This window comes from Anastrepha obliqua, chromosome 1 (genome assembly GCF_027943255.1).
Source record: "Anastrepha obliqua isolate idAnaObli1 chromosome 1, idAnaObli1_1.0, whole genome shotgun sequence".
Lineage (NCBI taxonomy): Eukaryota > Metazoa > Arthropoda > Insecta > Diptera > Tephritidae > Anastrepha > Anastrepha obliqua.
This window is the reverse complement of record NC_072892.1, coordinates 169,474,217-169,498,336: the sequence shown is the minus strand read 5'-3', so window position 1 is coordinate 169,498,336 and position 24,120 is coordinate 169,474,217. Positions and strand designations below refer to the sequence as shown.

At 36.8% G+C, this 24,120-nt stretch overlaps 2 protein-coding genes across 4 annotated transcripts; one reads left to right on the top strand and one right to left on the bottom strand.

Annotated features, from left to right (window-relative positions):
• Nucleotides 1-1,542: 1,542 nt before the first annotated feature.
• LOC129240750 (cellular tumor antigen p53) lies at nucleotides 1,543-23,918 on the bottom strand. 3 transcript variants are annotated; one of them, XM_054876739.1, is made up of 12 exons: nucleotides 23,640-23,918; nucleotides 23,368-23,577; nucleotides 23,057-23,302; nucleotides 16,762-16,875; nucleotides 16,655-16,694; nucleotides 16,540-16,566; nucleotides 3,208-3,258; nucleotides 2,827-3,100; nucleotides 2,481-2,721; nucleotides 2,195-2,310; nucleotides 1,815-2,120; nucleotides 1,543-1,742 (listed from the first exon to the last, which is right to left on the bottom strand). In XM_054876739.1, the coding sequence occupies exons 2-12, from the start codon at nucleotides 23,460-23,462 to the stop codon at nucleotides 1,723-1,725; spliced, it is 1,530 nt and encodes a 509-aa protein (XP_054732714.1). In that variant the 5' UTR covers nucleotides 23,463-23,577; nucleotides 23,640-23,918; the 3' UTR covers nucleotides 1,543-1,722. The 3 variants fall into 3 exon arrangements, with proteins under 3 accessions (XP_054732714.1, XP_054732706.1, XP_054732721.1); XM_054876731.1 differs by having other exon boundaries at nucleotides 23,368-23,574; XM_054876746.1 differs by lacking the exon at nucleotides 23,640-23,918 and having other exon boundaries at nucleotides 23,368-23,605.
• On the top strand, nucleotides 13,712-16,561 carry LOC129240772 (putative gustatory receptor 94a). Its single transcript, XM_054876755.1, has 3 exons — nucleotides 13,712-14,671; nucleotides 16,232-16,390; nucleotides 16,447-16,561. The coding sequence occupies exons 1-3, from the start codon at nucleotides 13,712-13,714 to the stop codon at nucleotides 16,519-16,521; spliced, it is 1,194 nt and encodes a 397-aa protein (XP_054732730.1). The 3' UTR covers nucleotides 16,522-16,561.
• Nucleotides 23,919-24,120: the final 202 nt, after the last annotated feature.

Sequence of the window (24,120 nt, the reverse complement as noted above, 5' to 3'; positions counted from 1 at the left end):
CCTTTTCACATGCCCCATCAAATCCACTCATCTAACAACCCTTTCCCTCTGAACCCATCCTGTCGAAAAAGCAAGTTTCCTGGGCCTACCGTTAGATGAGCTAGACGGAGATGACCGATGATCTACATAACTTTGACAGGAATAAGTAAGTAGCGTTCCGTTGTTGTAGCAGCATGTTGTTGTAGCAGCATAAACATTCCCCATACTTACATACGGGGAATGCTGCTGGAATGACAGTCCTTGGCCGGATATAAATCCGGGTCGTTTCGGTACCGTAGAACCGACTGTCGTGGAAACGACCAGCGTTCCGTCTCAACAGTCGGCTCTACGTTACCGGAGCGACACGGATTTACTAGATATATATCCGGCCAAGGACTGTCACTTCAGCAGCACTCCCGTATATGTATGGGCAATTTTTTCTGCTACAACAACAATCGGCGGGCCTAAAGATAAATGAAGAAAAGACGAAATACGTGAAACGATCCTTTCATGATAGTCACATCAGAATCGGTAGGTTTTTTTTTTTTTTTGAGCTCATGCAAGAGTTTAAATACTTAGGCGTAGTACCCAACATAAATAAGGATCCGTCCTTGTCAAAAAAAAGACTGTATTCAGGCAGCTATCACAGCATACTTAGGCCATATCAAACTTATGAAGTCTTCATTGATATCAAAGGAACAAAAGCTCTGGTTCTCACCTACGGCTATGAAACATGAGTCCTTGAAGTAAATGACTTGCGATTTGAAAGAAAAATTCCCCGAAAAATATTCGACCCTGTACGATTAGAAGACGGTATATACCGTATACGGTATTAACCACGAGCTCAGTGTTTTAATTGCGGGACGAAATGTAAGGCGGTTTATAAAGTCGCAAAAATTACGGTGGTATGGACACGTCCTAAGAATGAGCAGCGAAAGATGGACCAAAAAAGTTTTTCAAGCAAATACTGAAGTGGCAAGGAGAGGCTGACCAAGGTGACGATGGTGTTGCAAGACGTTGAAGACGATATGCGAAAGATGAGCAACTCAAAACATAGAGCGAAAGCGGGCTGCCGAGAAGAATGGAGACGTATTGCAGAGGAGGCAAGATTGTGATGCTAATATGATAATGGGTGACCGCTATTAGAATCAACTTTTTCTTTTTCGTTTCTTTGGTGTTTCATGTACTGAAATTCGCACCAAAGCACTTCCAAATGGTAGTCACGCACCAAGCCATTCGGCTACGGCGGCCGCCGTATGGAAGTTATTGATCCATATTTTCACGCAATGCGCTCGGCGGCTGCTTATCAGCCGAGTATCAGCAAAAAAGTAACAGGATCACACACAGTATTGCTGTAATTATTGAGCGCGACGAACACGTCCTATATTTCTTTTCAAATTCTGTCAAATGTCTGTATTTCTATAAAAAATAATTTATGCAATGTTGTTGCATGTTACTATGCCTAGTATCAGTAACAGAGTTGCAAGCAACAGCATTCCAATACTACAGTAAGTTTGGCGTAGCGCGAACGCACACCAAATCGATTTTTTGTAGTGTCAAATATTTCACTGGGAAACATATGCATACATTTTTGGCACGATCTAACACATCAAGACATAACTTAAACATAACCTCAACGAAACTTAATAAGTACAAAATTAAAAATTTAACGCAGTTTTAGCTTATTTGTCTTATAACTAATCAAGGCAACCGAACGACGTTGAGAGACGTTAACTCCTTCAGTTACGTCTTCTGCAGATTATCTACAATGGAGAAGAGAGAATTTGTATAAAATAAATATCAATTTTTAATCGAATTTAAACTAAAAACCAGACCTCGATACCGCTTCAGTTTGCGACACATTTTGTTGTAGTGTTTAGCTTGTTGTGGTTCATCGTAGATTTTCAATGTCAACGCTTGGTTGACCAATTCAACCGTTTTTTGCATCAACTGCTTGTCCGCCAACTCAACCACAAAGCGGTAATTGCCATTTGGCGTGACCTGCAAAGCTACGTCTTGCGCTGTGCTAATGCCACTATCGCTGTTTTCCAAATCACTGCTAGTATCTTCGGATTTAACGAAAGAATGATTGCTATAAACATTTTTCTTTTTCAGCGCTTTTGTGGTACGACTTGGTATATCTGTGGCGCAAAAAAATGAAGAAATTGTTTAAGAACAAAAAAAAACAATAAACATTTTAGTTAAGTTTACTTGCCTTCATTCATTTTCCGTTTCGATGAAGCTGCGCTATTGCGCTCATCCGCTTCGTAGTCCCGCTTGGGGCAGCTGCAGACTTTCACGTCCATCACACGCTGTGAGAGTATTTCACCACTAAACGTAAATAAAAAATAGAAAACAAAAACAAGCAATTTTTCATAACCACATTGCAGTATTTTACATACACAGTATAAAAATGAGACACTTGATAAGTGCAAAAGTGGTTGGTCATTGTGAAAGATGCGTCACCAACAGGCAACGCACACCGCGCCAGCCACACTCACCTCATGCCCTCGAGCAGAAATATTAAACTCGTCTCCTTGCGTCCAATGCACGAATTCTGGCAAGTGAACTTGATCGCCATCGTTTGGGCAATGGAACTGTCATTCTTCGGCATGACGCTCACACCCAATGGAATTAAAATCGAATAGCGATCATTGATATTTTTACCCTCAGGTGTGCCACAATACTCAGCTGAAGAATTCTCACAGCGCAGCAAACTATGACGCCGCTTTTGATGTGGTTCTAAAAGATCAAAGAATCAAAGTAGGTATATACTTGCGGCTGCTGCCACCAACACATCAGCAGTAAACAATAGTAAAACAGGATAGAGAGCTAAATAAAACTTACCGGTATCCTTGCTTATGTGGTTTTGACAACGCAGCACCGGCTCACTCACCTCATTCTTGAAGCTCATGAGTACGCGTACGCGTAGTTGCTGCAATGGCAGCTTTGGCTTGTAAACCGCGTCTAAGGTAAATATTTCATTCATACGTATATAAAGTTTTTTGCGAGTGGACGAATACAACCAACTCATTCTGGTTTTACGGTTACTGCCGACATGTATGTTAAACTTGTAGCCACCAATGTCGTGTTCCTCGAATGTAGGCAAAATATCCAAATTCTAGGAAAGTAAAAAATGAACAAATTAATTGTAGTTAAAAAATAAACAAATTAATTGTAGTTAAAAAAGTAAATGGAAAATTTAAAATTGAAAGTTTTCACACCTACCGGTTTAACATCCAATTGCTCCTTCAACATTAATTCCTGTATGGCCGATTGCTGTAAAAAAGAATAATTATTTTTATTTATTTTTATATATTTATATATTTATTTATTTTTATTTTTTTATTTTTTTATATTTATTTTTTTGTATATATTTATCCACTTTTATTTATTTATTCACTTTTATATATTTATTTATTTTTACATATTTTTTTTTGTTATATTTATTTAATTATATTAACATATTTATTTGTTTTTTATATATTTATTCACTTTTATATATTTATTCACTTTTATATATTTATTTATTTTGAAGTTATTTATTTACATATTTTTAAATTATTTATTCATAAAATCATTGTTTATTTACATATTCCTCATATCGATGACAAAAATGTAAGAGCTTCATTTGATTAACTCTTGTTTGGTTTGCTGCCAATTAACAACTGACTGGCTTACGTCGCACTGAAGAGCAACAACTGCAAGCAAACAAGTCTGACTAAGCATTTTATACATTCATTCATAATTTCGCCGTTGTTTGTAAACAATGGCGTTCGCGATTGTTCTTGTATTGGTATTACTACGCGCTTTGTTGTTGTATTATTTGTGTTGATGTGATGTCGAATGTTCGTTTGTTGGCTATTGAATTGTTCATGTGTGAAAGCGTAACTTTAGCAACAGGACTAATTTGTATAACAAAAAGCACTCAGATAAGAGTAAACGAACCTATGAAAGCGATTATGTATTATGATGAAATACAAGAACGGTAGAATACAAGTGAAGTGAAAAAGAGCGTTAGTTTCTTGTGACAACAAAGCCAAACTACCTTCTATAGTAGATGAGGTGTGTGAGAGAATTGAGAGAGTGTTGGATCGCGTAGTTGTTTCCACAAAAATTAAAAGTTTGGTTAAATTAATGTAAACCAAGGAAATAAGAAAGAGAGAAAACAAACAAAAATCTGGAATTACGAATAGCGATATGAATCACTCTCTGCATTCTCTCAACCGTGAAAAAATACAACAAATAATAAGCTCTAGAGGACACTACTATTAATGATGGAAAGAATAATGAGATGGCGCCTATCGTGGTCCCGTTACTTTGCGCTCAGCGAATTTGACAACTAGTTACGTGATTTTAGCTCCAGTATGGCCAGATTACCATTTTCGTAACTTGATTTAGCTTTTTTTTTTGTTATTTAGTCTGAGAGTTTTAGTTCTTTCTTCATGACATTTTTCTAGCCCGTTCTAATTAAAAGAAATGTTTATAATTTTGTAAAATATACATTTTTTTTTAATTAGTTCAATAATTCACTTAGTTTTATTTAGCTTTACTTTTTTAACATCTGGTGGCATTGCCCGCGATTGCAGGTGTTGTTGCTGTTCTTCTGCTTTCGGCAGTCAAACCTCTCTCTCGCTACTGCAGTATTGCCTACCTTTGGATATAAAAACGCACTAAAATTCCCATTCAAAGAAAATAACACAACAAATTTTTATTGAATCATTTAAAGAACTTTGTTTGCGTGACAAATTGTCTTTAGAATGTGCGTTTTTTTTTTAATAAATGTGTTATGCTTATGTACAATTTAATTTATAAGTTATTTTTGTCAAGCGAGACTCTTTTGTTAAGGTAACCACGTATTTGCTATATTTGAGGTTATGTAACTAGATAAGGTACTCTTTTTGTAAAAATGTCAGTATGGTTTCTTTAGTATTTTCTGGTATTTTGTTGCTTATTTTTATAATGAATACACCTCTTGATGCCCTATGTCCCACTAAGGATTGATAGCCAGAAGAAACGATTACACCTCTATGGTTTTAATCCGCATTCAGTAAATTCAAACGCCTTTTAAAATGTGTAAAAATTGTTCAATCTTAAGAAGAGAAGAGTTGAGAGAGTCCCTCTCACATTTAATATTCTTCCATAACCTTAAAAGGAGCAAAAAATTAAATTCACACTTTCAAAATATCAAATTTTATAAAAACCAACTAATTTTCATTAGCACTAAAATCTTATCAGAGTGGCCTTTTTTAACCTTCTTTTGTATAATAATATAGTTTTTTTTTAACCTAAAGTTTCGGTAGCTTTAAATTAAAAAAAAAGAAACAAACACGAAACTTAAAAATTTTTGCATTTTGGGTATAAAAAAACACTAAATTTATTGCGAAGAGCAAATGGTTGGCAATACTGCACAACTCAGCAAACGTGACGTCACGTACTCTCTGATGGGCGCAATCTTCTTTCTATCATTCTTGAAATACAACAAACCATAAGCTCTAGAGTACACTACAATTAAAATGTCAATCAAAATACACCTGATTCTCTTTTTACACTATAGATACGTACGCAAAAAATACGTAATAAGAAAATGAAATATTAAAAAACTCTAAGCAAAAATTAAAACAATATTAACACGTTGGCTGCCAAAGCCTTTTTAGAATTTTGATCGTTCAGTAGCAGTGTCATTTAACAATTTTGGTCACCTGAGGCCAACAACTTATTTATGTTCTTTTTTGTTTCTTAGTGCCTAAAAATAAGTTTTGACTACTCGCGACTTTATTTTGGTCGCTAATTTTGCAGTTATAATGGTTTTTTTGTGTCGCACATTTTCGTGCGACATGGCCTGAGAGATCATAAAACATATTGTGAGACCACGTCGCACGAAAATGTGCGACAGTAATTTTTTGTTGTTTTTGAGTTGTATTTGATTTTTTTGGTTTATTTTGCTTAGTTTTCCACCAGGAAGTGAAGACAACGAGCTTTTGAAAAACCTCTTGCTGTTATTGATTAAGCCAAATTAGGTGTTGATATATTCGATCAAATGACCGCCTACACCACAACTCTCAGAAGAGGTGTTAAGTGGTACCGCAAAGTGGTTTTTGAACTGTTACTAGGAATGTCTGTCGTAAATGCCTTTATCTATATATATAAAAATGAAATGATGTTCGTTTGTACGCATTTTTTTGGGCCGATACGAGGCCAATTTTATTCGTTCTTTTTTCATATTATAGGGATCCACTAGGGGAAGGTTTTTAGCAAAAAAAATTTCTTTTAAATATTTTCTTCATATAAAAAAAAGAAAAAAAATCAAAATATTGTACAAAACAAAACTTGCTCGATTCTTAGATTAAAGTAAGTTTCGAATCGACATTCATTTTATGTGTACAACTTTTTTTGAATTTTTCGTTATTGTATACAGAAATTTCAAATGATCCATAAAACACCTGTCGTTAGACAATAAGTAATTTGATTTACAAAAAGATGGAATGAGAGTGATATTGAAGGGCCAATGCCCCCAAGCTCATTTAGAAAAAATATAAACATATTATTTAAAAACAAGTGGTTAACAAACAATGACATATACGATTAGTTGACTATTGATTACAAGGATTTTGCAAGATCTGTTGGTGTTTGACGGTTAAGCCGACTTTGGGTAGATTTTTCTTTATTTGGTAGTCTTCTCATCATAGGATTTGTATGCGTTAATAGTCTATTTATGTGTCTTCTGCTAGCGCTTTGTATTGTTTCATCAATAGTATCGATGTCAAGGTCGCGATGAATATCTGCGTTAGGTATGTACCAAGGTGCATTAGTTAAGGTCCTAAGTATTTATGAAAATAATGTTTCACTTCAATTGAGCAATGCTTTCTTTGACCAATTCTATATGGAAATGAATGCGTTTGCAAACGATGTTTTCGGCTATGAACAAATGTTGGAATCGAATGAAAAAGGAAAGAAACGCGAAATGATAAAAAAAATTCTTGGAAAATTTAAAATGAATGGTGCTTCATTGGAAAAATTCAAAGGTAATAAGAACATACACAAGATAAAGTTAGAATTCGAATTTTTAGATTTATTTTGTTTATTTGTAATTTTTGGCAGAAGTACACCACACAACAACTCATTCCAACTCTGATTTTGAAATCCTGTTGGAATTGGTGATCGATAATTTTGTCACTATAATGGTCAATGGAAATTTGCGTGTATCAGACCCTGCATATTATTTACCATATCAACTTTTTATGGAACATATGGACCAAATGAACACAAAAAAATAATTTAGTTTTGTTTTGATTTTTTGCAACATTTTGGTTTTCAGTTAATACAATAAAAACAATACTGTTTTTTCGTGAACACAAAATTCTAAATTTATTACGTTGTTTGTTTAGAATTTTTTTAGAAAAAAAGTAAATTTTTTGGTTTTGAGGAAATTTGTTTATTGTTGCTATTTGTGAAAGCGTAGATATTTGTAAGTATTTGACTATAATCCTAAAAGTTAATGGAATACCACTATGACACATAGAAAACATTTTTTCAAAGGGGTGTTTTTCGAAAATTATAAAAAAAATTGTTTTCAAAAATTTTGAAGAAATAAAGAAAAATAAAAAAATTTGAAATTTTTTCAAAACCAAATTTTCCTCAAAAAGATAAAAGAAATTTCTTCGATGAGGTGTTTTTCTAAAATTACAAAAAAAAAATTTCAAAAATTTTAAACAAATAAAATAAAATAAAACTTTTTCAACGGTATGAAATTTTTTCAAAACAAAATTTTCTGAAAACCAAACAAAATTTAGAAAAAAATGGTGTTTTCAAAGCATTTCATATTCCACTATTAATAGAGAATACATTTTTTCGAGGGGGTGTTTTTCAAAGCGGAAAAAAATCTTTTTTAACAAATCAATTTAAACTTTTACAAAAGTATGAAATTTTTTCAAGAACAAAATTTTCTCAAAAACGTTAAATTAAAAAAAAAGAGGTTGTCTGTAAAGTCGGTTTACTGACGATAGTTTAACGTGACAACGTCATAAGAAAATATTGATGGAATGGTTGCAATTTTCAAAACAAAATTTTAATTTTATTTGTTTGATAGATATTTTGTATGGATATAGAGGAGGAGGTAAATGGAATTGCAATGGAATAGGTCAAGTTACATTTACACAAACGTGAAAAATGACGAAACATTTATCAAATTCATGAAAGATATCTTCAATTTCGATTGTGCATCAGACGTTAATAAGTCAACAACACTAAGAGGCAACATCATCGATTTGCCTTTTTCAAGACACTTTACACTCGAAACACTCCCTTTCATTTCCTACTTTTTCTATCATCGTCCTATTCTCAACAGAGAAATGGTTCATTACCATGCACACAGGAAGAAGGCATATGCAAATACAAATACGTGAATTTATATATGTACATATGTACATATGCGCATATACATACATATATACGCTCACTTAAGTAGGAGAGAGCAAGATGTCGAACGTTGCCGTTCGTTTGCTTTGTTTGCTTTGTCGTTCGTTCCGCGCTTTCGCTTGCAGTTCATTCAAGGTAACGGCAATGAGCAAGGTAACGACAAATGAGCAAGGTAACACTAATGAGCAACGTAACGACACATTTTTTCGTGCGTGCAGCCGGCTAAATCGAATTATAAGACGTTATCACGTCAAAAATAGTTTTTTCAAAATATTTAATTTTCAGCAATTAACTGAGAAGAAATTTGTTAGAGCGAAGTGTTTTTCAAAACTTCAAAAAACACTTTTTAACCAAAAAAAATAAACCTTTTTTCAAAAACAACAGGAATGATAACATTGCCTAACAATTTCTGCACTTTTGCACAGTCTAAAGAGGCATTGATACAGAGTGTATTTCCAAACATAGTTCAACATTACAAAAACCATGATTGACTCAGCGAAAGAGCAATTTTAGCTGGGAAAAATAAGGACGTCAATGATATAAATTCAGCTATTTTAGATCAAATACCTGGTGACATAGTTGCGTATAAGTCAATGGACACTATTACTGATCAAGATGAGGTCGTAAATTATCCAACTGAATTCTTAAACTCACTCGATTTGCCAGGTCTACCACCTCATAATTTACGATTAAAAATTGGAGCACCGATTATTATGCTGCGCAATAGTAATGTGCCCCGACTTTGCAACGGTACCAGACTCGCTGTGAAGAAGCTAATGGGTTACGCTATCGAAGCAACAATTTTGAAAGGGAAGTACAAAGGAGAAGACATTTTGATACCCAGAATTCCACTGATTCAGACGGATTTACCATTCGATTTCAAACGTTTGCAGTTCCCTATTCGCCTTGCCTTCGCTATGACAATTAATAAGGCGCAAGGACAGTCTCTACAAATGTGCGGTATTAATTTAGAATACCCAATTTTTTCTCATGGACAATTGTATGTAGCTTGCTCACGAGTTGGCAAACCATCGTCATTATTTATTTACGCGAAAGATAGAAAAACCAAAAACGTTGTCTACCAAAAAGTGTTACAATAAAGTTCGAATAAAATTGTATCAAAGAATTTGCTTTGTTTCGTATTAATTTTATTCTCTTTCAGCAAATCATTGAATTTTTCGCCTAGCGAAGCGGGAGAGGGTACGCTAGTTACTTAAAAAACTTTGTATGCGTTACAAATTGTTGTGTGTGTGCTTTTTGAAATAAATGTGTTATAGTTATGTAGAATTTAATTTATTAGTTTTTTTTGTTAATCGAAACTCTTTTTTAAGGGAACAACTTATTTGCTATATTTGAGGTTATGTAACAAGATAAGGTACTCTTTTTGTAAAAATGTCTGTATGGTTTCTTTAGTATTTTCTGGTATTGTTTGGCTTATTTTTACAATGAATACACCTCTTGATGCCCTATGTCCCACTAAAGATTGAGGACCGGAAGAAACGATTACCCCTCTTTGGTTTGAATTCGCATTCAGTAAGTTCAAACGCTTTTTAAAATGTGTAAAAAGGTTTTCAATCTTAAGAAGAGTTGAGAGAACAAGATTTAATATTCTTGCATAAGCTTAAATGGAGCCAAAAATTAATTAAAGAACCAACAGAATTTCATGAACACTAAAATCTTCTCAGAGTGATCGTTTTTAACCTTCTTTTGTTTAATAATACAGTTCCTTTTTTATTTTTAACTTACAGTTTCGGTAGCTTTAAATTTAAACAAACAACACCAAACTTAAAAATGTTCGCATTTTGGGTATAAAAAAGTACTAAATTTATTGCGAAGAGGAAATGGTTGGCAACACTGCAAACTCGGCAAACGTGACGTCACGCACTCTTGATGAGCGCAATCTTGTTTCTATCATTCTTGGCGAATAACGATAAGAACTTACTGCATTCTCTCAACCGTGAAAAAATACAACAAGCCATAAGCTCTAGAGTACACTACAATTAAAATGTCAAACAAAATACACCTAATTCTCTTTTTACACGATAGATACGAACCCAAAAAATACGTAATAAGAAAATGAAATATAAAAAAACTCTAAGCAAAAATTAAAACAATATTAAAAAACTCTTTTTAGAGTTTACTTAAGAATTTATTTCGTGCTTACACATTTCACGTTCCCTAAAATACCTTCGAATCGCGGATTGTAGATGGAAAGATCAGGAGAAATGCAAAATTAGCAGAACGTTATGACCCGCCTACAACCTCAGGCAATCGTCGATATTGATAACCATGAAATGACGGGACGCCTGTAGACTAACAGCAGTCATAACTGGCTTTTGGTCTATCGGAGAACAAGCAGGCAAAATGGGCATCCCTCACAACACATACTGTCATAGTTGTAAACAACCGCAGAAAAAGGAAACAATCTTCCATTTCCTCTGTGAATGCCCTGCCCTATGGAAGGACAGAATGTTAACCTGGGCATACCGCTGTTCGAGAGTCTCGAACAACTGTCTGGCTTAGACGTCATAAGGTTCCTAAACCGCACAGACTGGATATAGTCTTGCTGTAAACAACTGTTAAACAATGTTAACCTGGGCATACCGCTATTCGATAGTCTCGAACAACTGTCTGGCTTAGACGTCAACAACCTAATAAGATTCTTAAACCGCACAGACTGGATATAGTCTTGCTGTAAACAACTGTTAAACAATTTGGCAACGAGGATGTGGCAACAAAACGGTGCGGAAGCGCTAGTTGGATTCTGGATGAATCACAACTCTAACCAACCAACTACTCGTACACATTTCAATTCATTAAATACATATATTATAAGAAATAAATTATTAAACGGCGAGAGGAAAATCTACCGAGTCTCTGAGATTTTTCCTGAGATTAATTTAAACGCTGAATTCTGTTGTTGTTGTTATTACTGATTGATTTTCAGATTTTGTTGTGGTTGCTTTTGCAGTAGTTCACTAGCAATTTTAGGTAATTTTTTATGCAGCCTGCTTTTTAGTGGAATTCTGCAAATATTTCAGGTATTTTCGGGATTTGAAACATTTTCGAATACATTTTTGTTCAGCCCTAACTTATATTTGCGCATATGAAACAGGTAAATCATATACACACAAAGGCAATAGTGAGGTAATTGAGTCTAATTAAATAATTACAGGTTGCAAGTAAAGAAGAAATTTCGGTACAACTAATTTTGATGAGTCGCATACCTTTGCCGAATATTTATCGCTCAATACGAAATGGAAAAGTGGGCTGCAAGCACCAACTGCATGTTTTTGTTTTTTATATGTATAATTTTTTTCATTATTCCTTGATAGTATACTTTTATATATACTGTTAGATAGCGTTTTTAAGAAGAACTAAAGAACTACTACAAATGGTTGAATGGTTGAAAAGCTCAAGCAGCTTACAACCTCCAGCTTCAGCTAGGTATTCCCTGGATCACTTCTTGAACTGAACCGAAGTGGGAAGGCGACAAACACAGGCCCGCCGGGTATGGTACCTGCTAGTATAGTGGGTGCAAGGTAAGTCTGGACACCTTAAATTCCATCACATATCCTAGATCGAAAAGTAGGTTGCGTCGGGCCAGTGACCCGTATGTAAAAATCAACACATTCAAGAAACGGATACCACAGCCCTCATAAAGCAAGGTACGGTGCACTAGACAAGGCTAGTTTACTGAGGCGGCAGCCCTTGGTTGGGAAAAACTCGAGCCATTCTAGTAACCTAGAACCGGCTGCCATGACTGGTATTCCGACGAGATCCAGGACAAAACGAACCGACAACTACTGAACCGAACAGTGTTGAGACATACGTTCAATGACATTCACCGGGAAACACTTACCACCGACCCGCGAAACTTTGGCACAATCACGTTGTGGATACTGTTGCAGACAAATCATATGTCCAGGTCGCACTCCGCACGATACTAGCCATCTTTTCACATGCCCCATCAAACCTGCTCAACTAACAACCCTTCTCCTCTGGGCGCAGCCAGTCGAAACACCAAGTTTTCTGGGACTACCGTTAGACTAAGACTTACCGGTCGCACTGATGGGGTTTAATAAGCTGCTACAATAACAACAACACCTCCCCATACGATGACGACCTTCAGCTTCGAACATATAACTCGGATTGCAACATGCAACGTTCGCTCTCTCTCTTTGAGGTATCAAAACTTCACAAGTTTGCAGAAAGAGCGAGAGAAAAAGAGCTTTACAAAATTAAAATTCTCAGTTTATCTGAGATCAAATGAATCGGGCAAGGTGAGCTTAACACCCTTGCCGGCCACTTTTTCATCTACAGTGGCCATTCGCAGATTCATTCTAAGGGTGTCAGTCAGCACTTTAGTGGGCAAAGACACAAAACTCGCGTGCCCTACTGCAGAGCGCATAAAAACGGCCCGCTTTAGAAAAAACAATACCGTAACATGACGATAATTCAATACTATGCGTCCACTGAACCAGATGCAGAGGACGCTAAAGATGGATTTTATAGCAAATTAGATAAAATAAATAAATAAATAATTTTCGCGTGCACTTCTGGTATTCGGCCGAGCTCCTCCTCCTCCTATTTGTTTTATACGTCTTCATGTTGTGCAACAAATGGAGAAAGCTACAGTTTTAATCCGCTTCCGAACGGCAAATGTTTTCTTATGGGGAGTATTTTCATGGCAGAAATGCACTCGGAGGTATGCCATTGCCTGCCGAGGAGCGGCCGCTATTAAAAACAACATTTTCTATCATTTTGCTGGCAAATTCTGTTACGGCGTGCGTACACGTCGCCTCAAACATAGTGTGGAAAAAATAATTTAAAAACAATTTTCAAACAAAACAAAAAAATGTTCACGTTTCAATATCCACCGAAGTGGTACGTGTGATAATATTTTAGGCACTTGCAGCAGCAATATTCAACATTTAACTAATTCATTTTATTCCACTCGCAATCAAAATCGATACCTGGAATCGCAAATAATAAGAAAACAGGCACGCACATAACAGCCGTTTTGAAATAACTGCGGAGGTCACCAAATAGCAGATAAAAAAATAGCAATTAAAATGTAATCAACAAGCATTTAGATATGCAATCGTATGCTGTTATATATACAAAAAGTAGGGGTTATAACTTTGTGCGCGGTCGCATCACACAATCTGAATACTCTGTGCGCATTCAATTCTAAGCTATACAACTAACAAATATACGGAAAACTTAAGTTGCAACAAAACTATAAAAAAAATTGTGTAAAACCACATTAAAAATCAGATTTGAAGTTTTCATTTGATAGATAAGATTAAGGATGCAGGATTTCAGATACGCGAAAGTATCTCTTTTCGCCGTAATTGTCAATTTGATGATATTTGGTTTGTCAGCGCACTCTATTTCGCCGCGTGGACGTCGTTTTCACACTTCATACATATGGACAGCCTATTCAATAACTATAACGCTCCTGTTCACAATGTCATATGGCCGCAGTGTATTTGAAGATTATCTAACAAACAAATTTGATTTGAAAAATGCCGCTAAATTACATAGTTATATGAATATCACCGCTAGCCTGGTAAACTACCTGACGGCACTCATACTATCACGCGTGTTTGTGCGCTTTCTGAACAGCGTACCGCTATTTGAAATTATGCAGTTCTTCGATGTCAGCCCAAAAATGGTGATGCTATCCATCAGATTAGTGGTGCTCAAAGCCATACTAATACCAATAATGCATGAAGTGACTTTGATATTGCAGCAAATACACAATGATCCCGATAAGAATATCGCATGGACGTTATATACGCTCTTGCCTATGCTAATTGCACAAATGTTTCCCAACCTCTACTTTGGCACTTTAGTTATATGCAAAATGCTTGTGACAGTATTGAATGAGCATTTGAATGAAATTGTGAATGAGGTCAACTGGATGCAGAGCGCACTGCAAATTCCTTTGCACAAACCATACTACCGCATGCAGCGCTTTTGCACACTAGCCGATCGTTTGGATTTACTTGCGCAAAAATACAATATCATTTGTGAGAAGACAACAAAATATTTGCAATTACTTTCTGCGCCATTACTTTGCTCTTTGCTGTGCAATTTGTGCGGCATAACAGCGGGTTGCTTTTCACAATATTTGTCAATTGCCGATACGTTGGTTAACAATGAGCCCTATGACTATTTCAAGGCCATAACGAATGCTATATTTTTGGCGATATGCGTGATTGAAGTGCTATTGCAAGGCCACATTTGTGATGACAACCGGCTGATGGTGAGTGCTGGAGAATCAAAATCTAGAAACGTGGAAATGAATATTAAGGGGTTACATGGGTTTCGTTGGTTCAAAAAATCGATTTATTTTTTTTTTTTTTGCTTATTAATTTCTACAACTTCTCAGGAATATTATCCAAAATTTTCAAGTCGATCCGAATAATAAATTCGGAGATACATCCTTTGGAATGTGTGCGCTCCAAGCCACTTTTATTGTTACTCAAAATTTTAAACGCGTTTTACTCGGAACCGTGATTTCAAAGTCGGTTGTCAAATGTTCTCGAAAACTACTCAACCGATTGTGATGAAATTTTACACAGGAGTTTGAAATACAATTTACTCGTGCTTGAACGAAGGATTTTTTTTTTTTTTTTTTTTTCAATTATAACTATTTAAAAAAAAACAAAAGGTCAAGCAAATTTCACCGAAATTTTAATTTTTTTGCAAAAATGTCTACCAAATTCCAATTTTTACTTTTTTTTTCTTTCCTTCGTTCAAGCACGAGTTTATGGTCTTAACTAAAGTACTTATTTTTGTTTTTTTCATTTTTGATGAGCCTGTCAGGAGTTATGCTGACAACGCGGACGCACCTTTTTTTCGAGGGGTCACCGAAAATGACGTCACAATGGAGGAGTTTTAATTTTTTTTTTTTTGAAAATTTCAGTAATTATTCTTTAAATATGTATGTATGTATCTATAAGACACAAAAAAGTTTGAATTAAGGGGGTCTTCTGGTCTCCAGCGAAAAAAAAATCGATTTTTTTTTTTTTGCATAATTTTGTTGTATGTGTATGCGAGAATACGCCACAGAAAGGATTTTTTGAAGATCGCATTTTTTCACATTTTTCTGGGCACCGAAGTGTACCCTCCTCCGGCCGTTTTATCATAAACTTTATCTTTAAACGCGTTTCCCCGAAAATCGTGTTTTTTAAGCATTTCATAGTAGTTATACTCCGATTTCAATGGTTTTGGTCTTAAAAGGTTCGGAAAACTTACCGCTAAGTTTCCCCGTGTACGATTTTTGAAATTTTTTTTCATTCCATTTTTATAACCTTTTAAAGTTCAAAAAATGAGCAAAAAAAAATTTTTTTTGCAAATTGTTCCATAACTTTTGAAAAAAATTAAAAAAAAAAAATCTGTCACGGGAAAACTTAACCAGGGCAACTCTGAAGACAACGCATATCTAATTTTTGCTTTCTGATTACCCAGGTGGAAAAACCGTGACCAAAATGGAGACCTGTCTCGTTTCTAGGTGGACGTCTTCAGCGCCATTTCAAGGTCGCGGGTGTTAATTTTTTTCAAAGTCAAAACCATTTTTTAAAAGCCAAGACATGTACCTTTAAAATAAAAAAAAATTTTTTTTAAATATTCACAGGATTTGTCACAATCAATCCCCAAAAAAACCCTTCATTTCAGGGCCTCGAGACCAGAAGACCCCCTTAAATAAATAATTTTTTACATAGAAAAAAAAATATTGAAAATAGGCCTTTTTTTACCCGACGAAACCCATGTAATCCCTTAAATATAAGTGTTTTGTTTTTTCTGGTTTTTCCGGTTACAGGTGCAAGAAACGGGCCTAATACTGCAGCGCATCAACCTCACACACGCCGACATACGTTTCAAGCAATCAGTAGAGCACTTTTCTTTGCTTGTGCTGGCGATAGACTATAAAATTCAACCGCTCGGCTTGTTAGAAATAAATATTTCGATAGTTCAAGATGTAAGTTGCCAGATGTGTGCATTCACTTAAAACAATAACTGAAGTCCAACCTGCAGGTACTATCGGCGGTCGCGAGTTTTCTACTAATATTTATCCAGAGCGATCTTACGCTGCGCTTTTCACTGATGTAAAAATTGTGTTTGACTTACCTGACTGAACTGCATGAGGTTATCCGACTACAAAGAGATTAAGAGAGACAGAAATTTGGTCAGTATATACATAAATGTGAAGAAAATTTAATATAATATTTTGCAATTTACTTACATTAAGACCTTGCAGATATGCATACGGCTCATCATTTGGGCTGCAAAAGTAATACAAATTATAAATTACATAGTTTTCAAGTTCAACAAGCGCACATCGCTACTCACATAATATCCTCCTCTGGATTTTGCTCATCGGCTGGATTAGAAGTGTCCGAATTGTGAGTTATATCTGCCATAGTCGCGTCCTTGATAGTTTGATTGGAACTACACGAATATTCACTGCACAGAAAAATAATTTATTTACCATAAATACATAATGATAATGGCTCGTATATGTATGTATATTAAAATATATACATTTTTTCCTTTATTCTCTTATTATTGCACTTCACTATAATGTTCTGTTACCTGCCAAACAATTTGCATGGCCGTCACCTAAAAATAGTTGCGCAGTATGGATAGGTGGAGCAGCAGTTGCACGCACAGTAGGGTTGCTTATGCCTTCAAAAGATTTAACCAATACCAAGTCAACTTGGTAACTTTTCTATAAATTTACCTGATCACATGCCACGACATTACGAAAAAATCTCAATTGTTCAAATCCAAATCTAAGTTTATATTCACACTCTATTCACGAAACTAAAATAAAAAAAAACTTGTTCGATTGACAGCGGTATCGACGAAACAGAACAAAACAAAAAAGAAAATTCTGAAGGCAACAAAACAGTAAGAAAACCTTGCCACACCTGTGAAAATTTGGTATGGAATTCAATATCTATGTATTAGAATCAAGGCAAATCTATTAAAGGTGGTGCTGGTAAATCAGCTGATTTGTTCTTTTTTTCTTTCACCGTTTGTTTTTTTTTTCTTTCGCCGAATTCATTATTCATTTTCTAGTTTCGCCAATACTTTGCTTGGACAATTAAACGTACAGAACATTGTTGTTGGTCTAGTGCCACCACCTTTAATGAATGCGCCTCGATTAGAATGCATTGCTTGCAAGAACAACTTAAACGTGACGAATTCGCAGACGACGTGAGTGAGAGAGCTAACAAGAGTGCAAGATAGAGAAGATTTGAAAGCAAGAATGGGAAATTATGTTAGTTCAATGGCAATCAACCACAAAATTGTGTACGTTTGATTGTCCCGGCAAAGTATTGGAAAAGTAGAAAACAAAGAATGAGTTCGCCTTATTTGATTCTGTGCTGACAGCCACACGGACACAGCGAAAAGAAAACAAAATAAACAAATCAGCTGATTTCCCCATACCACCCAAGGCGAATTGAATATCATAGGTGGCGCCTTGCCAAAATAAAAATGATAGAGAAGATTGTACCTTTCCTAAAACGCCGCGTCGTAAGAATTTATCAATAAACAAACGAAAGGCAAGGGAATTGCTTGTGTATGAAGAAGAAGAGTAGGCGAAAGCAATGGAAACAATGCAAGAATGATAGAGAAAGAAATTGCACATTCCGAAATCGCCGTGTCGTAAGAGTTCATCTATAAACAATCAAAAGGAATTACTTGTTTGTGAAGATGAAGAGTAGGCGAATGCAATGAAAACAGCCAAGCACAAGAAATTGTACGCACACACACATACTTTCTTGCCATGGCGTATTTCGCTTAAAAACGTCAACAAACTGCATTTGGAGGCGTTATTTTGATTTGTGCTTTCGCAATTTAACACGCGGCACTTCACCGACTTATTGAATTTAAATCTCACAAATCACAATACTACCAAGCCAATCACAAGCCATTTTCAAAAAAATCTAATTTCTGTTTGTTTTGTATTACTAATGTACCTGGCCTTAGTCTTGTCAAAATCGCGGAAAATCATATAACTGCCTTGTTAAGGCGAAACCTATAGTAGTCAATTCGCCTTGAGTTATCATTGTTCTTGTTTCAAGAATGATAGAGAAGATTGCGCCTTCCGAATTCGCTGCACCGTAAGAGTCCACTAATAAACAAACAAAAGGAAGAAGAATTACATGTTTCTGAAGAAGTAGAGTAGGCGAAAGCAATGGAAGCAGCCAAACACAAGAAATTATTCGGACACACACATATTTTCTTGCCACGGCGTCTTCCGCATAAAAACGCAAAAAATTGCATTTGGAGGCTTTAACAATTTAAAGCGCGGTACTTCTTTTGCATTACTTTGTTTAGTTTTAAACTCACAAATCACAATATTACCAGGCCATTCGCGAAGCCATTTTCACATACATGCAATTATTCCTCGTTTTGTTTGTTTTCTTCGTTTGTTTTGTATTGCGAAGGGAGCTGACGTGAGAGTAAAATAACTGTTGTTGTTGGCGACAACTTCAGTACTCAATTCACCTTGCCTTATCACTGTTCTTACGCCATATGAAACAGAAATTACATCCACATATAGTATATATTTTATGACAACTCTTTACATATGGCAGCATTACCTTTACCTTTACATTCCACAAATCAGCTGATAGTAGCATGATTGCCACTACTCTACATGAACTTGAACTTGTATGCAATTGCGACATAACAAAAATAATGTAAACAAAAAATTATTGTATTGTATTTTTTATGTATATTATCAACTATTGAAATACGAAGAAGTGTGACAGAAAATTTTTATTTTTACGAATCTAAGAGGTTTTTCTTCAAAATGAAAACAAGTCTTACTTTTTACGAGCTTCAAAAGTTCGGCGAGGTTTTGAAATTTGGAGCAAACCATAACTGCATTATGGGCTAAACTTTCCATATATATATATAAGGTTCTCAAAAAAGTCTTGCGGTATTTTTATTGAATTTTCAATTGTTCATAAAATTGGTTATAATAATGCGATTTAAGTCAAATATACGCCGTATTGTTCGATGACGAGTTCCCAACGAGATGCCAACTTCATAATGCCCCTCTTATAGAAGCTCGCTTCCCTATTGTCAAAAAACTCGGAGAGCCAATTTTCACAGGACTCTCTTGTGGACAACTTCCGACTACCAAGCTCGTTCGCCATGGACAGAAATAGGTGGTAATCACTTGGTGCGAGATCCGGACTATACGGTGGATGCAAAAGAACCTCCCATCCGAGCTCCCGGAGCTTCTGGCGCGTCGCCAAAGATGTGTGTGGCCTGGCGTTGTCCTGATGGAAGACAATTCGGCCTCTGTTGATCAAAGATGGCCTCTTCTGCATGAGTGCTGCATTCAAGCGGTCCAGTTGTTGGCAGTACAGGTCCGAATTGAGCGTTTGGCCATAGGGGAGCAGCTCATAGTGGATGATTCCCTGCCAATCCCTCCAAACACACAGAAGAACCTTCCTGGCCGTCAATCCAGGCTTGGCCACCGTCTGGGCAGCTTCACCGCTTTTCGACCATGACCGTTTGCGCTTCACTTTGTCGTAAGTGACCCACTTTTCATCGCCAGTCACCATCCGCTTCAAAAACGGGTCGATTTTGTTGCGATTCAGAAGCGATTCGCATGCATCCATACGGGCAAAAATGTTTTTTTGCGTCAAGTCGTGTGGCACCCATACATCGAGCTTATTTTTGAATCCAAGCTTCTTCAAATGGTTTATAACGGTTTGATGACTCATGCCCAGCTCTTGGTTGTTGTTGTTGTTGTAGCAGTATCTTCGCCCTGTCAGTGTAGTGTAAATTACCGGTCGTCTTCGTCTAGCTCATCTAACGGTAGGCCCAGGAAACTGGCAGTTTCGACGGGTTGGGTCCAGAGGGAGAGAGGTGTTAGATGAGTGGGTTTGATGGGGCATGTGAAGAGGTGGTTAGTGTCGTGCGGGGTACCTTCACATGCAGGACATATGTTTAGTATGTCGGGGTCAATTCTGGATAGGTAGGAGTTTAACCTGCTACAATATCCAGAACGTAGTTGTGCCAAGATTACGCGGGACTCTCGAGGAAGCTGGAGCTCTTCGTCTGCGATAGATGGTGGTTGGACTCCGATAACGGCATTCGGGGGTCGGGAGCTTAGGAAGGTGGTAAGTGTCTCCCGATGAATGTCGTTAATAGCCTGTCTGTATACTGTCTGATCCTGGAGAGGTCTGTCCGTTTTGTCCTGGATCTCGTCCACGTAATTGAGGAAGTGTCTCCTGATGTGCCTGGGAGGTGGCTCAGGCTCGAGCAGGTGTCTGCATGGGTGAGGCCTACGGTGACACCCAAGCAGAAACTGCTTGCCGAGCATTTTGTTATGCTCTTTAACCGGGAGCATGTGCGCCTCGTCATGTAGGTGGTGAATAGGGGACATCAGGAGACATCCTGTCGCGGTCCTGATGGCAGTATTCTGGCAGGTCTGGAGCTTCGTCCACTGCGTCCACTGCGTATCGACAGCAACATTTCTTTGTCTTTGCCCCAAGTGCTGCCGGCAAGCGACTTGAGGACCTTGTTGCGATTCTGTACTTTCGTTGCAATAGCGGTTGTGTGCGCCGAGAAGGAGAGCAAGCTGTCAAAGGTGACTCCCAAAATTCTGGGGTTGTTTATCGTCGGAATTGGGGTATCATCGACGTGAACCTGAAGTGGCAGCTTGACCTCCTTTGTCCAGGTGGTAAATAGGGTCGCCGTGGATTTAGTGGGAGAAAGTTTTAAGTTTCTCGCAGTGAAGAAGCGAGAAAGGCTGGCGAGGTAGTCGTTTACTTTTGAGCATAGGCCATCAATGTCATTGCCCGACGCCATTATCGTGCAGTCGTCGGCATATGAGACCAGTGAGACTCCCTCTGGTGGCTGGGGGAGTTTCGAAATATAGAAATTAAAAAGCAAGGGTGAAAGGACACCACCCTGCGGTACTCCTTGCTTTATTTTTCTTTGTTTTGAGGTTTGGTCTCGAAATACTACCGACGAGTGACGACCACTCAGGTAGTTCGCGGTCCACCTCTTCAGCCCTGGCGGGAGTGTCGACTGTAAAATGTCATCTAGTAGCGTGACGTGGCTGACTGTGTCGAAAGCCTTTTGTAGGTCCAACGCTACTAGGACAGTCCTCTCGCAGGGGCGGTTTTGGTTGAGGCCGCGGTTTAGCTGGGTGTGACGGTGAGTGCCGTGGTGGTACTGTGCACTCTACGGAAACCATGCTGGTGTGGGGCTGGAGTCAGGTGTTGAGTGAGCCAGCTCTTGGTCGATGCTACGGCTGCTACTATGCCGGTCTCTTTCGATCAATTCAGCGATTTTATCGCAGTTTTTGACGACAGGCCTTCCGGACCGTGGCGCATCTTCGATCACCTCTGCCCCAGAACGAAAACGTTGAAACCATCGTTGTGCGGTGGAAATGGAAACTGTATCGGGTCCATAAACTGCACAAATTTTATTGGCAGCATGAGATGCAGTTTTGCCTTTATCGTAGTAGTACTGTAAAATATGCCGTATTTTCTCTTTATTTTGCTTCCATGTTTGCGACGCTATAACTCACGAACGACTAAAAGCAAACAACAATTAATCAAACACGTGTTAGCACGTGGAAAGATCTTTCCAAAAAGCTCTAGCGTGAACCGGTGCGACGAATACAACTAGAACTACGCGCTTGCAAAGACAAGCTTGCGGAAATACCGCAAGACTTTTTTGACAACCTTATATATATCATGTATATATAATTGGCGTGTAGACCCTTTTTGGGTGTTTGGTCGTGTGCGTCTTGATGTTGCTCCACAAATGGAGAGACCTACAGTTTCAAGCCGACTCCGACCGGTAGATATTTTTATGAAGAGCTTTTTCATGGCAGAAATACACTCGAAGGTTTGCCATTGCCTGCCGAGGGGCGACCGCTATTAGAAAAATGTTTTTCTTAATTTTGGTGTTTCACCGAGATTGAACCTACGCTCTCGCTATTGTTACTTTTCTGTGTTTGTATTTAAGTAAAATAAGCGTCTGCAATAGCGCATTTTTTCAAGCATTTTTGCATAAATTAAGCATTTATAACGTTAAATATTGTTATTAATTCTTAACGATAATTTATAAAAAGTACTATAAATCAAAAGGCTGATATGTTGCCTATATTTGGGTGTAATAATTTTTCAATTTGATCCACGCACTTAGATATTATTAACAAATTTGTCGTGGTAGCAATGGAAAGCCAACCCGAGTTGTGGGAGAAAACCATTTATCAAAGAATGACCAAGACGACAACAAAACTAAGTAGTTTTGAATATTTTCTTTCAAATGACCTATTAGAACTAAATTTTGTTGATCATTTGACATGCATTTTTTCAAAAGTCAAGGCACAAATGTGACGAAACTGCGTAAAATTATTCTAAAAATAGTGAAAATAGATACTTTGAATTGAAGAAACCGAATCTCAATTGCGTTATTAGATTCCAACAACGTATTATTGAATATCAGTATTGGGAAACGTGTTCAAAAGTAGAAGACCGGTTTGAAAAAGGATTTTAGGTGAATCTCTTTCTTTCATTTATCTGCTATCCATCTAACTGTTACGATTCTTCTATGTATAAGTATAATTATGAAGTTTGCAAATGGCATACATACTTACTTGGCAATGACACTGTTCGGATAATTTTCTGGAGTCAATGGTAACGGCTTTGTATTTTCTAATTCGCCAAATTGTTCATATCCCGAGTTAGCATCTGAAACGAAAGTGTCAAGTTGGTTCACCGACAGATTAAATAAAAGCTGTTCATCGGTCTGTCCAACGAAATGCGATAGCAGCTTTGATTGAGGATGAAGTTGAAGCGTTACACATGTACTTTCTTCTGCACGCTGGATTAACTCGGTTTTTCTGAAAACATAAATATGTACTATAGAATGCTTAAGCTCAAATCATATGTTCGGTGGCATGTGCACCTCTCATTTGTACTTCCACTTTGTACCATTGAAATTTTTATGGGGCTTGACACAGTATTGCTACTACAACTATTTTCACTCTGATGTTGAATCATCTTGGATACTTGAAGCTTGGTCTTGGAAAATTAGCAGATTTTGCTTTGGCAAATCTTCCTTCAGCTTTGTATGCTGTTGCTGTGGATTGTGATGAAATTCGAAGTCGCTGCCCTGCTAAGTGGTCGAATGCGTTGAAGACGTTTAGGCGCTATTTTTGAAGAATTATATGCGCTTACCATTCACGTTTTTCATCGAATATTTGTGGGATTTTTACAAAATCACTTGTTTTAACTTTCTTAAATATTGAATAGAGGATGATTTTGCAAATGCGCAGCAGAGTAAATAAACCAACAAATTTCACTCTACACGTACAACCAAATTGTAAATATGGATTTGTTGGCTGAATAAATTTAATAATACTATATTATTAATTCACTTTTTTAAGTTGCATACTTCAAATAAAACAGCGAAACTACGGATGTAAAACACACACAAAACTAAGCCAGCCGGCTGATGACCAACAAGTGTGGAACGCATCTACACTAATTAAGAGCGATTTGGTAACATTTTGAAAAGTAAAGAAAGATAAATTCATTTGGAGTTGCCCTATTTGGCCATTTTTATCTAAGCGATAATCCGTTATTTTTGCGCAATAATAGGTCTGTTCATTGTTACAAATTATCACGTTTTGGTGTTCATGTATCCAAAAAATTATTA

Bases quoted from the DNA above. Each gene is read 5' to 3' on its own strand.
- LOC129240772 (XM_054876755.1), top strand. From the start codon at position 13,712: ATGCAGGATTTCAGATACGCGAAAGTATCTCTTTTCGCCGTAATTGTC. The intron at 14,672-16,231 runs GTGAGTGCTGGA...TTCCGGTTACAG, and splicing joins GTGATGACAACCGGCTGATG to GTGCAAGAAACGGGCCTAAT. The intron at 16,391-16,446 runs GTAAGTTGCCAG...TCCAACCTGCAG, and splicing joins ATATTTCGATAGTTCAAGAT to GTACTATCGGCGGTCGCGAG.
- LOC129240750 (XM_054876739.1), bottom strand. From the start codon at position 23,462: ATGATTCAACATCAGAGTGAAAATAGTTGTAGTAGCAATACTGTGTCA. The intron at 16,695-16,761 runs GTGAGTAGCGAT...TTACTTTTGCAG, and splicing joins AATCCAGAGGAGGATATTAT to CCCAAATGATGAGCCGTATG. The intron at 2,121-2,194 runs GCAAGTAAACTT...TTTGCGCCACAG, and splicing joins GAAACGGAAAATGAATGAAG to ATATACCAAGTCGTACCACA.